The sequence below is a fragment of the Camarhynchus parvulus genome, unplaced genomic scaffold (assembly GCF_901933205.1).
Source record: "Camarhynchus parvulus unplaced genomic scaffold, STF_HiC, whole genome shotgun sequence".
Lineage (NCBI taxonomy): Eukaryota > Metazoa > Chordata > Aves > Passeriformes > Thraupidae > Camarhynchus > Camarhynchus parvulus.
The window spans coordinates 1-12463 of record NW_022148943.1 but is presented as its reverse complement, the minus strand read 5'-3'; the positions used below and the strand labels follow the sequence as shown (position 1 = coordinate 12463).

Here is a 12463-nt window from a genome sequence, read left to right as displayed (position 1 = left end):
TTTTGAGGAATTTTGGGGGTTTTGGGGGAGTTTTGGGGGTTTTGGGGCAGTTTTCAGGGATTTTTTGGGGATTTTTAAGGGATTTTTGGGGCGTTTTTGGGATGGAATTGCCACAATTTTGGGGCTTTTTTTGGCTTCTCTGAGGAAGATCCAAGATGGATTTTTGGGGAATTTGGGGGATTTTTGGGATTTTTGGGGAATTTTTGGGGGTTTTTGGGGAATTTTGGGGGTTTTGGGGGAGTTTTGGGGATTTTTTGGGGATTTTTTAGGGATTTTTGGGGGCGTTTTTGGGATGGGATTCCCTCAGTTTTGGGTTCTTTGAGGAAGATCCAAGATGGATTTTTGGGGATTTTTGGGGATTTTTGGGAATTTTGGGGAATTTTGGGAAATTTTGGGGGTTTTGGGAAATTTTGGGGGTTTTGGGGGAATTTTGGGGGTTTTGGGGATTTTTGGGGATTTTTTGGGGATTTTTGGGGGCGGTTTTGGGATGGGATTCCCCTCAGTTTTGGGTTCTTTGAGGAAGATCCAAGATGGATTTTGGGGATTTTTTGGGATTTTTAGGATTTTTGGGGAATTTTGGGGGTTTTGGGGAATTTTGGGGGTTTTGGGGGATTTTGGGGGTTTTGGGGGAGTTTTGGGGGATTTTTTGGGGATTTTTTAGGGATTTTTGGCGGCATTTTTGGGATGGGATTCCCCTCGGTTTTGGGTTCTTTGAGGAAGATCCAAGAAGGATTTTTGAGGATTTTTTGGAAATTTTTGGGGAATTTTTTTGGAATTTTGGGGAATTTTGGGAAATTTTGGGAGTTTTGGGGAATTTTGGGGATTTTTTGGGGATTTTTTTTGGGATTTTTTGGGGATTTTTGGCGGGGGATGGAATTCCCCCGATTTTTGGGTTCTTTGAGGAAGATCCAAAACGGATTTTCAGGAATTTTGGGGGATTTTGGGAAAATTTGGGGAATTTTGGGGATTTTTGAGGAATTTTGGGAGTTTTGGGGGAAGTTTTGGGGGTTTTGGGGAGTTTTGGGGTTTTGGGGGGATTTTCGGTTTTTTGGGGATTTTTGGGGATTTTTAGGCTTTTTGGGATGGAATTGCCACAATTTTGGGGCTTTTTTTGGGCTTCTCTGAGGAAGATCCAAGATGGATTTTTGGGGAATTTTGGGAAAATTTGGGGAATTTTGGGGATTTTTGGGGAATTTTGGGGGTTTTGGGGGAGTTTTGGGGGTTTTGGGGCAGTTTTCAGGAATTTTTTTGGGGATTTTTAGGATTTTTTGGCGCTTTTGGGATGGAATTGCCACAATTTTTTTTGGGGCTTTTTTTGGCTTCTCTGAGGAAGATCCAAGATGGATTTTTGGGGATGTTTTGGGATTTTTAGGATTTTTGGGGAATTTTGGGGGTTTTGGGGAGTTTTGGGGGTTTTGGGGAATTTTGGGGAATTTTGGGGCAGTTTTCAGGGATTTTTTGGGGGATTTTTAGGATTTTGGGCGGCTTTTGGGAAGGAATTCCCACAATTTTGGGGCTTTTGGGCTTCTTTGAGGAAGATCCAAGATGGATTTTCAGAATTTGGGGGATTTTTGGGGGATTTTGGGGAATTTTGGGGGTTTTTTGGGGAATTTTGGGGGAGTTTTGGGGGATTTTTGGGGATTTTTTGGATTTTTGGGCATTTTGGGATGGGATTCCCCTAGTTTTGGGTTCTTTGAGGAAGATCCAAGATGGATTTTTGGGGATTTTTTGGGATTTTTAGGATTTTTGGGGAATTTTGGGGGTTTTGGGGGAATTTTGGGAATTTTGGGGGAGTTTTGGGGGTTTTGGGGCAGTTTTTCAGGGATTTTTGGGGATTTTTTAGGGATTTTTGGGGCGTTTTTGGGATGGAATTGCCACAATTTTGGGGCTTTTTTTGGGCTTCTCTGAGGAAGATCCAAGATGGATTTTTGGGGAATTTTGGGAAAATTTGGGGATTTTTGGGGAATTTTGGGGTTTTGGGGAATTTTGGGGGTTTTGGGGAATTTTTGGGGATTTTGGGGATTTTTTGGGGATTTTTTAGGGATTTTTGGCGGCGTTTTTGGGATGGGATTCCCTCGATTTTGGGTTCTTTGAGGAAGATCCAAGATGGATGTTTGGGGATTTTTTGGGATTTTTAGGATTTTTAAGGGATTTTGGGGAATTTTGAGGGATTTTTGGGGAATTTTGGGGAATTTTGGGGGTTTTGGGGAATTTTGGGGAATTTTGGGGCAGTTTTCAGGGATTTTTCGGGGATTTTTAGGGATTTTTGGGGGTTTTTTGGGAAGGAATTGCCACAATTTTGGGGCTTTTTTTGGGCTTCTCTGAGGAAGATCCAAGATGGATTTTTGGGGATTTTTTGGGAAGTTTTTGGGAATTTTTTGGGAATTTTGGGGAATTTTGGGAAATTTTGGGGGTTTTGGGGGATTTTTTTTGGGGTTTTGAGGATTTTTGGGGATTTTTTCTGGGTTTTGGGATGGGATTCCTCTCAGTTTTGGGTTCTTTGAGGAAGATCCAAGATGGATTTTTTGGGATTTTTAGGATTTTTGGGGAATTTTGGGGGATTTTTGGGGGAATTTTGGGGAATTTTGGGGGAGTTTTGAGGGATTTTTGGGGATTTTTTAGGGATTTTTGGGGCGTTTTTGGGATGGAATTGCCACAATTTTGGGGCCTTTTTGGGGCTTGGGAGGAAGATCCAAGATGGATTTTGGGGGATTTTTTGGGAATTTTTTGGGAATTTTTTGGGAATTTTGGGGAATTTTGGGAAATTTTGGGGGTTTTGGGGAATTTTGGGGGTTTTGGGGATTTTTTCGGGGATTTTTTTGGGGATTTTTGGCGGCATTTTTGGGATGGGATTCACCTCAGTGATTTGGGTTCTTTGAGGAAGATCCAAGATGGATTTTCAGGAATTTTGGGGGATTTTGGGGAAATTTGGGGAATTTTGGGGATTTTTGAGGAATTTTGGGGGTTTTGGGGGAGTTTTGGGGGATTTTTCGGGAGTTTTGGGGGATTTTTCGGGGATTTTGGGGGATTTTTGGAGGCGTTTTTGGGATGGAATTCCCACAATTTTGGGGCTTTTGGGTTTCTCTGGGAAAATTGATCCAAGATGGATTTTTGGGGAATTTGGGGATTTTGGGATTTTTTAAGGAATTTGGGGATTTTTTGGGCAGGAATTTTGGGGGATTTTGGGCTGGAATTGGGGGATTTTTGGGGGGCAGGAATTTGGGGATTTTTGGGGCTCAGTTTTCAGGATTTTTGGGAATTTTTCAGGATTTTTAGGAATTTTGGGGATTTTTGGGCTGGGATTTTTGGGGTTGGGGGAATTTGGGGATTTTTGGGAGGGGGATTTTGGGCTGGGAATTTTTGGGATTTTGGGGCAAATTTCAGGATTTTGGGGATTTTTGGGGATTTTTGGGGCATTTTGGGGATTTTTTGGGCAGGAATTTGGGGATTTGGGGCTGGGATTTGGGGATTTTTGGAGGAATTTGGGGATTTTGGGCAGGAATTTGGGGATTTTTGGGAGGGGTTTTGGGGATTTTTGGGGGGCAATTTGGGGATTTTGGGGGAATTTTGGGGGTTTTTGGGGGATTTTGGGGATTTTGGGGCAGGAATTTGGGGATTTTGGGGCATGAATTTGGGATTTTTGGGCAGAGTTTTGGGGATTTTGGGGCTGGAATTTGGGGATTTTTTGGCAGGAATTTGGGGATTTTTGGGGTGGGAATTTGGGGATTTTTGGGCAGGAATTTGGGGATTTTTGGGCTGGAATTTGGGGATTTTTGGGCTGGAATTTGGGGATTTTTGGGCTGGAATTTGGGGATTTTTGGGCAGGAATTTGGGGGATTTTGGGGCAGGAATTTGGGGATTTTTGGGCAGGAATTTGGGGATTTTGGGGCAGGAATTTGGGGATTTTTGGGCAGGGAATTTGGGGGGATTTTTGGGCAGGAATTTGGGGGATTTTGGGGCTGGGGATTTTTGGGCTGGGGTTTTTGGGGCTGAAATTTGGGGATTTTGGGCTGAAATTTGGGGATTTTTGGGCAGGAATTTGGGTTTTGGGGCTGGGGATTTTTGGGCTGGTTTTGATTTTGAATTTGGGGATTTTGGGCAGGGCATTTGGGGATTTTTGGGGAGAATTTGGGGATTTTTGGGCAGGAATTTGGGGATTTTTTGGGCAGGAATTTGGGGATTTTTTGGGCTGGGGGTGGGGATTTTTTGGGCAGGAATTTGGGGATTTTGGGGCAGGAATTTGGGGATTTTGGGCAGGAATTTGGGGATTTTGGGGGCAGGAATTTGGGGGTTTTTGGGCAGGAATTTGGGCAGATTTTTTTTGGCAGGGGCAGGGTGGGGGTTTTGGGGCAGGAATTTGGGGATTTTTGGGCAGGAATTTGGGGATTTTTGGGCTGGAATTTTGGGGCAGGAATTTGGGGATTTTTGGGCAGGAATTTGGGGATTTTTGGGGCAGGAATTTGGGGATTTTGGGGGCTGGAATTTGGGGATTTTGGGCAGGGATTGGGGGATTTTGGGGCTGGAATTTGGGGATTTTGGGGCAGGAATTGGGGGTTTTTGGGGCAGGAATTTGGGGATTTTTGGGCTGGAATTTGGGGATTTTTGGGGCTGGGAATTTTTTTGGGGTGGGAATTTGGGGATTTTTTGGGGCAGGAATTTGGGGATTTTTGGGCAGGAATTTGGGGATTTTTTGGGCTTTGGGGATTTTGGGCAGGAATTTTTTGGGCAGGAATTTGGGGATTTTGGGGCTGGAATTTGGGGATTTTTGGGCAGGAATTTGGGGATTTTTGGGCAGGAATTTGGGGATTTTTGGGGCTGGAATTTGGGGATTTTTGGGCAGGAATTTGGGGATTTTTGGGCAGGAATTTGGGGATTTTGGGTGCCTCACTTGAACTTGAGCAGGGAGTTCTGCGGGATCTGGTAATTGGTCATCGGTTTGCGGAAAGAGAAAATCTTCTGCAGCACAAACTCCCGGATCTTGGTCACTGCCTGTGGGGAACATTCCAGAAAAATTCCATCAAAACTGGGGGAAAAAACCAGGGGAAAACTCAGGGGAAAATTTGGGAAAAATCCGGGAAAAAAACCAGGGAAAATTCGGGGAAAATTTGGGGAAATTTTGGGGAAAATTCGGGAAAAGAATCAGGAAAAATTCAGGGAAAATTTGGGAAAATTTCCGGAAAAAATTCAGGAAATTTGGGAAAAAACTCAGAGAAAATTCGGAGAAAATTTGGGGAAAAATCGGGGAAAATTGGGAAAAATTCAGGAAAAAATTCAAGAAAATTTCAGGGAAAATTTGGGAAAATTTCCGGAAAAATTCAGGAAATTTGGGAAAAACTCAGGGAAAATTCAGGAAAAATTCAGGAAGATTTGGGGAAAAACTCAGAGAAAATTCGGGGAAAATTTGGGAAAATTCAGGAAAAATTCAAGAAAATTTCGGGGGAAATTCGGGGGAAATTCAGGAAAAATTCAGGGAAAATTTGGGGAAATTTCCGGAAAAATTCAGGGAAAATTTGGGGAAAATTCAGGGAAATTTTGGGGAAAAATCGGGGAAAATTTGGGGAAAATTCAGGAAAAATTCAGGAAAATTTGGGAAAAACTCAGAGAAAATTCAGGGCAAAATTCGGGGAAAATTTGGGAAAAATTCAGGAAAAATTCAAGAAAATTTCAGGGGAAATTCGGGGGAAATTCAGGAAAAATTCCGGGAAAATTCATGAAAATTTTGGGGGAAATCTGGGAAAAATTCGGGAAAAATTCAGGGGATTTTTAGGCTGGGGATTTGGGGATTTTTGGGGTAATTCCCAGGAATTTTGGGAATTTTAGGCTGGGATTTTGGGGGATTTTTGAGCTGGCAATTGATGGAATTTCGGGCTGGAATTTTGGGATTTTTGGGGTAATTCCCAGGAAATTTTGGCTGCAAATTTGGGGATTTTTGGGGCTGGGAATTCAGGGATTTTTTGCAATTTTGAAGCCGGGAATTCGGGGATTTTTTGGGTAATTCCCAGGAATTTTGGGCTGGGATTTTTGGGGGATTTTTGGGGGGATTTTTGAGCTGGCAATTGATGGATTTGGGGCTGGAATTTGGGGGGTTTTTGAGATTTTTGCGCCAGGATTTTTGGGATTTTTCTGGGCAATTTCCAGGATTTTTGGGCTGGGATTTTTGGGGATCTTTTTGGGGATAATTCCTGGGAATTTTGGCAATTTTAGGCTGGGATTTTTGGGGGATTTTTGGGGATTTTTGAGCTGGCAATTGATGGAATTTTGGGCTGGAATTTTGGGGATTTTTGGGGTGGAATTTTGGGGATTTTTTTAGGTTATTCCCGGGAATTTTGGGCAGGGATTTTGGGGATTTTTGGGGTGAAATTTTCGGATTTTTGGGTTATTCCCGGAATTTTGGGCTGGGATTTTGGGGGATTTTTGGGCGGGATTTTGGGATTTTGGGGGTTATTCCCTCGAATTTTGGGCTGGGATTTTGGGGATTTTGGGGTGATTTTTGGGATTTTTGGGTTATTCTCGGGAATTTTGGGCTGGGATTTTGGGGATTTTTGGGGTGGAATTTTGGGGATTTTTTGGGTTATTCCCGGGAATTTTGGGCTGGGATTTTGGGGATTTTTGGGGTGAAATTTTCGGGATTTTTTGGGTTATTCCTGGGGAATTTTGGGCTGGGATTTTGGGGATTTTGGGGTGGAATTTTGGGGATTTTTTAGGTTATTCCCGGGAATTTTGGGCTGGGATTTTGGGGATTTTTGGGGTGGAATTTTGGGGATTTTTTTGGGTTATTCCCGGGAATTTTGGGCTGGGATTTTGGGGATTTTTGGGGTGGAATTTTGGGGATTTTTTAGGTTATTCCCGGGAATTTTGGGCAGGGATTTTGGGGATTTTTGGGGTGAAATTTTCGGGATTTTTTTGGGTTATTCCCGGGAATTTTGGGCTGGGATTTTGGGGATTTTTGGGGTGGAATTTTCGGGATTTTTAGGTTATTCCCGGGAATTTTGGGCTGGGATTTTGGGGATTTTTGGGGGGGAATTTTCGGGATTTTTTTAGGTTATTCCGGGGGTTTTGGGCTGGGATTTTGGGGATTTTGGGGTGAAATTTTCGGGACTTTTTTGGGTTATTCCCGGGAATTTTGGGCAGGGATTTTGGGGATTTTTGGGCCGGGATTTTCGGGATTTTTGGGTTATTCTGGGGTGAATTTTGGGCTGGGATTTTGGGGATTTTTGAGGTGGGACATTTTTTTTTGGGTTATTCCAGGAATTTTGGGCTGGGATTTTGGGGATTTTTGGGGTGGAATTTTGGGGATTTTTTAGGTTATTCCGGAATTTTGGGCTGGGGATTTTGGGGATTTTTGGGTGGAATTTTGGGGATTTTTTGAGTTATTCCGGGAATTTTGGGCTGGGATTTTGGGGATTTTTGGGGTGGAATTTTTCGGATTTTTAGGTTATTCCGGGAATTTTGGGCTGGGATTTTGGGGATTTTTCCTGGAATTTTGGGGATTTTTTAGGTTATTCCCGGAATTTTGGGCAGGGATTTTGGGGATTTTTGGGGTGAAATTTTAAAAATTTTTTGGGTTATTCCAGAATTTTGGGCTGGGATTTTGGGGATTTTTGGGCCGGGATTTTCGGGATTTTTGGGGTTATTCCTGGGAATTTTGGGCTGGGATTTTGGGGATTTTTGGGCTGGGATTTTGGGGATTTTTTGGGGTTATTCCCGGGAATTTTGGGCTGGGATTTTGGGGATTTTTGGGGTGGAATTTTCGGGATTTTTAGGTTATTCCCGGGAATTTTGGGCAGGATTTTGGGGATTTTGGGGGTGAAATTTTCGGATTTTTGGGTTATTCCCGGAATTTTGGGCAGGGATTTTGGGGATTTTGGGGTGAAATTTTCGAGTTTTTGGGTTATTCCCGGGAATTTTGGGCTGGGATTTTGGGGATTTTTGGGGTGGAATTTTCGGGATTTTTTTAGGTTATTCCGGAATTTTGGGCTGGGATTTTGGGGATTTTGGGGTGGAATTTTTGGGATTTTTTTAGGTTATTCCCGGAATTTTGGGCTGGGATTTTGGGGATTTTGGGGGTGGAATTTTGGGGATTTTTGGGTTATTCCCGGAATTTTGGGCTGGGATTTTGGGGATTTTGGGGTGGAATTTTCGGGATTTTTTAGGTTATTCCCGGAATTTTGGGCTGGGATTTTGGGGATTTTGGGGGTGGAATTTTGGGGATTTTTAGGTTATTCCGGGAATTTTGGGCAGGGGATTTTAGGGATTTTGGGGTGAAATTTTCAAATTTTTGGGTTATTCCCGGGAATTTTGGGCTGGGATTTTGGGGATTTTTGGGCCGGGATTTTCGGGATTTTTTGGGGTTATTCCTGGGAATTTTGGGCTGGGATTTTGGGGATTTTTGGGCTGGGATTTTGGGGATTTTTTGGGGTTATTCCCGGAATTTTGGGCTGGGATTTTGGGGATTTTTGGGGTGGAATTTTCGGGATTTTTTTGGTTATTCCCCCCGAATTTTGGGCAGGGATTTTGGGGATTTTTGGGGTGAAATTTTCGGGATTTTTTTGGGTTATTCCCGGGAATTTTGGGCAGGGATTTTGGGGATTTTTGGGGTGGAATTTCGGGGTTTTTGACCTTGATCCTGAGGCGGTCGAGCACGTGCTGGACGTCGGCGCAGGCCAGGGTGTCGCGGAAAGCGGCGTCCTTGACGGCGCCCAGCTGAGCGTCCAAGGCCTGCAGCTGGGCCTGGAACTCGGGGGAGGTCACTGGGGACTCCAGGATCACACTGGGGAGGGGAAAAATGGGGAGAAAATGGGAAAAAACGGTGAAAACCCCATCGAAATCCGTCAAAAAATGGGAAAATTCCATCAAAAAATGGGAATATTCCATGGAAATCTCATCCAGAGCCCGGAGCTGGGTCTGGAACTCGGGGGGACTCCAGGATCACACTGGGGAGGGGAAAAATGGGGAGAAAATGGGAAAAATGGTAAAAACCCCATTGAAATCCATCAAAAAATGGGAAAATTCCATCAAAATTCCATTAAAATCCATGGAAATCTCATCAAATCCCATCCAGAGCCCAGAGCTGGGCCTGGAACTCGGGGGGACTCCAGGATCACACTGGGGATGGGAAAAATGGGGAGAAAATGGGAAAAAAAGGGAAAATTCTGTCAAAAAATGGTAAAAACCCCATCGAAATCCATCAAAAAATGGCAAAATTCCATCAAAAAATGGGAATATTCCATGGAAATCCCGTCCAGAGCCCAGAGCTGGGACTGGAACTCAGGGGAGGTCACCGGGGATGGGAAAAATGGGGAAAAAACGTCAAAAAAAGGGAAAATTCTGTCAAAAAATGGCAAAATTTCCATCAAAATTTCATTAAAATCCATGGAAATCTCATCCAGAGCCCGGAGCTGGGCCTGGAACTCGGGGGGACTCCAGGATCACATTGGGGATGGGAAAAATGGGGAGAAAATGGGAAAAAAGGGAAAAATTTTGTCAAAAAATGGTAAAAACCCCATCGAAATCCACCAAAAAATGGGAAAATTCCATCAAAATTTCATTAAAATTTCATTAAAATCCATGGAAATCTCATCCAGAGCCCGGAGCTGGGTCTGGAACTCGGGAGGACTCCAGGATCACACTGGGGAGGGGAAAAATGGGGAGAAAATGGGAAAAAAAGGGAAAATTCTGTCAAAAAATGGTAAAAACCCCATCGAAATCCATCAAAAAATGGGAAAATTCCATCAAAATTTCATTAAAATTTCATTAAAAATCCATGGAAATCTCATCATCCAGAGCCCGAGCTGGGTCTGGAACTCGGGGACTCCAGGATCACACTGGGGATGGGAAAAATGGGAGAAATGGGAAAAAGGGAAAATTCTGTCAAAAAATGGTAAAACCCCATCCAAATCCATCAAAAATGGGAAAATTCCATCAAAATTCCATTAAAATTCCATTAAAATCCATGGAAATCTCATCCAGAGCCCAGAGCTGGGCCTGGAACTTCGGGGACTCCAGGATCGCACTGGGGAGGGAAAAATCCCATTTGGTCCTCTAAAATCATTTTTTTCCCCAAAAATCCCATATTTTTTGGGGTTTTTCCCCAGAATCCCATTTTTTTCCAAACCCCATTTTTTGTCCACAAATCCCATTCTTTTGGGTTTTTGTCCCCAAAATCTCATTTTTCGCCCCAAAATCCCATTTTTTCAACCCCAAACCCCATTTTTGGTTTTCCCTAAAAACCGTTTTTTTTTTCCTCAAAATTCCTTTTTTTGCTCTCTAAAATCCCTTTTTTTCGCCCCCAAACCCCATTTTTTTGTTTTTCCCCCAAAATCCCATTTTTTGCTCCCAAAATCCCATTTTTTCGCCCCCCTCATTTTTGGTCCCTAAATTCCCATTTTCCGCTCCCAAAATCCCATTTTTTCACCCCCAAACCTGATTTTTTTTCTACAAATCCCATTTTTTGGGGTTTCTCCCCAAAATCCCCGCATTTTGCCCCTGAAGTTCCCATTTTTAGCTCCCAAAATCCCCATTTTTCAACCCCAAAATCCCATTTTTTTTTGAGTTTTCCCCAAAATCCTATTTTTCAACCCCCAAATCCTATTTTTTTAGGTTTTTTGTCCCCAAATCCCATTTTTTGGTCCCAAACCCCCAATTTTGGGTCCTTCTCTCTCCCAAAACCCCAGGATTTTTTGTCATAAAATCTCATTTTTTGCTCCCAAAATCCAATTTTCAGGTCCCAAAAATCCCATTTTTTGTCCCCAAAATCCCATTTTTGGTCCCTAAAATCCCATTTTTGGTCCCTAAAATCCCATTTTTTCGCCCCCAAACCCCATTTTTTTGGTTTTTTTCCCCCAAAATCCCATTTTAGCTCCCAAAATCCCACATTTTTTTCGCCCAAACCCCACTTTTGAGGTTTTCCCCGAAAATCCCACGTTCCCCCACTCCTGGGGGCACCGAGCTTCGTCCAGCAGCCCCCAAACCCCACCCCCAATTTCCCCCCAAACCCCAATTCCTGACCCCCAAACCCAATTTCTGACCCCAAAATCCCGTTTTTGGTCCCCCAAAATCATTTTTTCACCCCCCAAACTATTTTTTTCCCCCAAAACCCCTTTTGGTTTTTTCCCCAAAAATCCCATTTTTCACTCCCAAAAATCCATTTTTTCCCCAAACCCCATTTTTTTTGGGTTTCCCCAAAATCCCCTCGCTTCCCCACCTGATCATGGGGGGGCACCACGAAAGTCAAGTCCAGCAGCCCCCCAGCCTCTGACCCCAAACCCCTTTCTTGACCCCAAAACCCAATTTTGACCCCAAACCCCATTTCTGACCCCCAAATCCCATTTTTTGGTCCCAAACCCCATTTTTGGCTCCTCTCTCTCCCAAAAACCCCAGGATTTTTGTCATCATAAAAATCCATTTTGGGGTCCCTAAAACCCTTTTTAGTCCCCAAAATCATTTTTTTCCCCAAAATTCCACCCCAAAATCCATTTTTAGCTCCCAAAATCCCATTTTTCTCCCCAAACCCCATTTTTGGAGTTTTTTCCCCAAATCCATTTTTTCGCCCCCAAACCCCATGTTTTTGGGGTTTTTTTCCCCCAAAATCCCATTTTTTCACCCCCAAACCCCATGTTTTTGGGTTTTTTCCCCGGCCGCCCAGCCAGCGCACCTGGATCATGTCGGGGGCACCACGAAGCTTCGCCCAGCAGCCCCCAGCGGCGCCCGCACAAGGCCAGGTTCGCAGTCAGGGTTCATGGCCCCGCCTGCCCTGCAGCGCCGGATCTCCCAGCTCAGCGGCTCAGCGAAGTTTGAACGAAGCCCAGCATCTCCCTCCATGCTGCCGAACAGTTTGGGGACATTTAGGGGTTTTTGATTTTTTTGGCTTTTTCAGATTTTGAGCATTTTTGGAGGATTTTTTGAGGATTTTTGGGGTGATTTTTTGAGGATTTTTGAGGATTTTTTGGGGATTTTTTGGGGATTTTTGAGGCTGTTTTACAGGGTCCTGGTGGCATTTGGGGACAATTTGGGAACAATTTGGGGACACCTAGGGTTTTTTTCGGCTTTTTTGGGCTTTTTGGGCATTTTAGGGATTTTTGGGGCCACAGAGGATTTTGGGGGTGATTTTCATGGCATGTTTGAGGCTGTTTTAAAGGGGTCCTGGTGGCATTTGGGGACAATTTGGGGTATCAATTTGGGGACATTTAGAGATTTTTTTCGGCTTTTTTTCGGCTTTTTTAGCCATTTTTGGGCATTTTTTAGGGTTTCGGCATTTATGTGGATTTTTTGAGAGGTGATTTTTATGGGATTTTTGAGGCTGTTTTTAAACGGGTCTAGTGGCATTTGGGGACAATTTGGGGACAATTTCGACATTTAGGGTTTTTTGGATTTTTTTTCGTTTTTTCGATTTTTGGGCCATTTTTGGCCATTTTTTGGGCATTTTTGGGTGATTTTCATGGGGATTTTTGAGGTGTTTTGGGTT

At 43.6% G+C, this 12463-nt stretch overlaps 1 protein-coding gene across 1 annotated transcript; it reads right to left on the bottom strand.

The window, feature by feature from the left end:
• Positions 1-4877: 4877 nt before the first annotated feature.
• Positions 4878-11211, bottom strand: VPS52 (VPS52 subunit of GARP complex). Its single transcript, XM_030970916.1, has 3 exons — positions 11204-11211; positions 8620-8770; positions 4878-4989 (listed from the first exon to the last, which is right to left on the bottom strand). The coding sequence occupies exons 1-3, from the start codon at positions 11209-11211 to the stop codon at positions 4885-4887; spliced, it is 264 nt and encodes an 87-aa protein (XP_030826776.1). The 3' UTR covers positions 4878-4884.
• Between the last annotated feature and the right edge of the window lie 1252 nt (positions 11212-12463).

Excerpts from the sequence above, each read along its gene's own strand:
- VPS52 (XM_030970916.1), bottom strand. Across the intron at positions 4,990-8,619 it reads TCGACCGCCTCAGGATCAAG|GCAGTGACCAAGATCCGGGA; the intron begins GTCAAAAACCCC and ends TGTTCCCCACAG.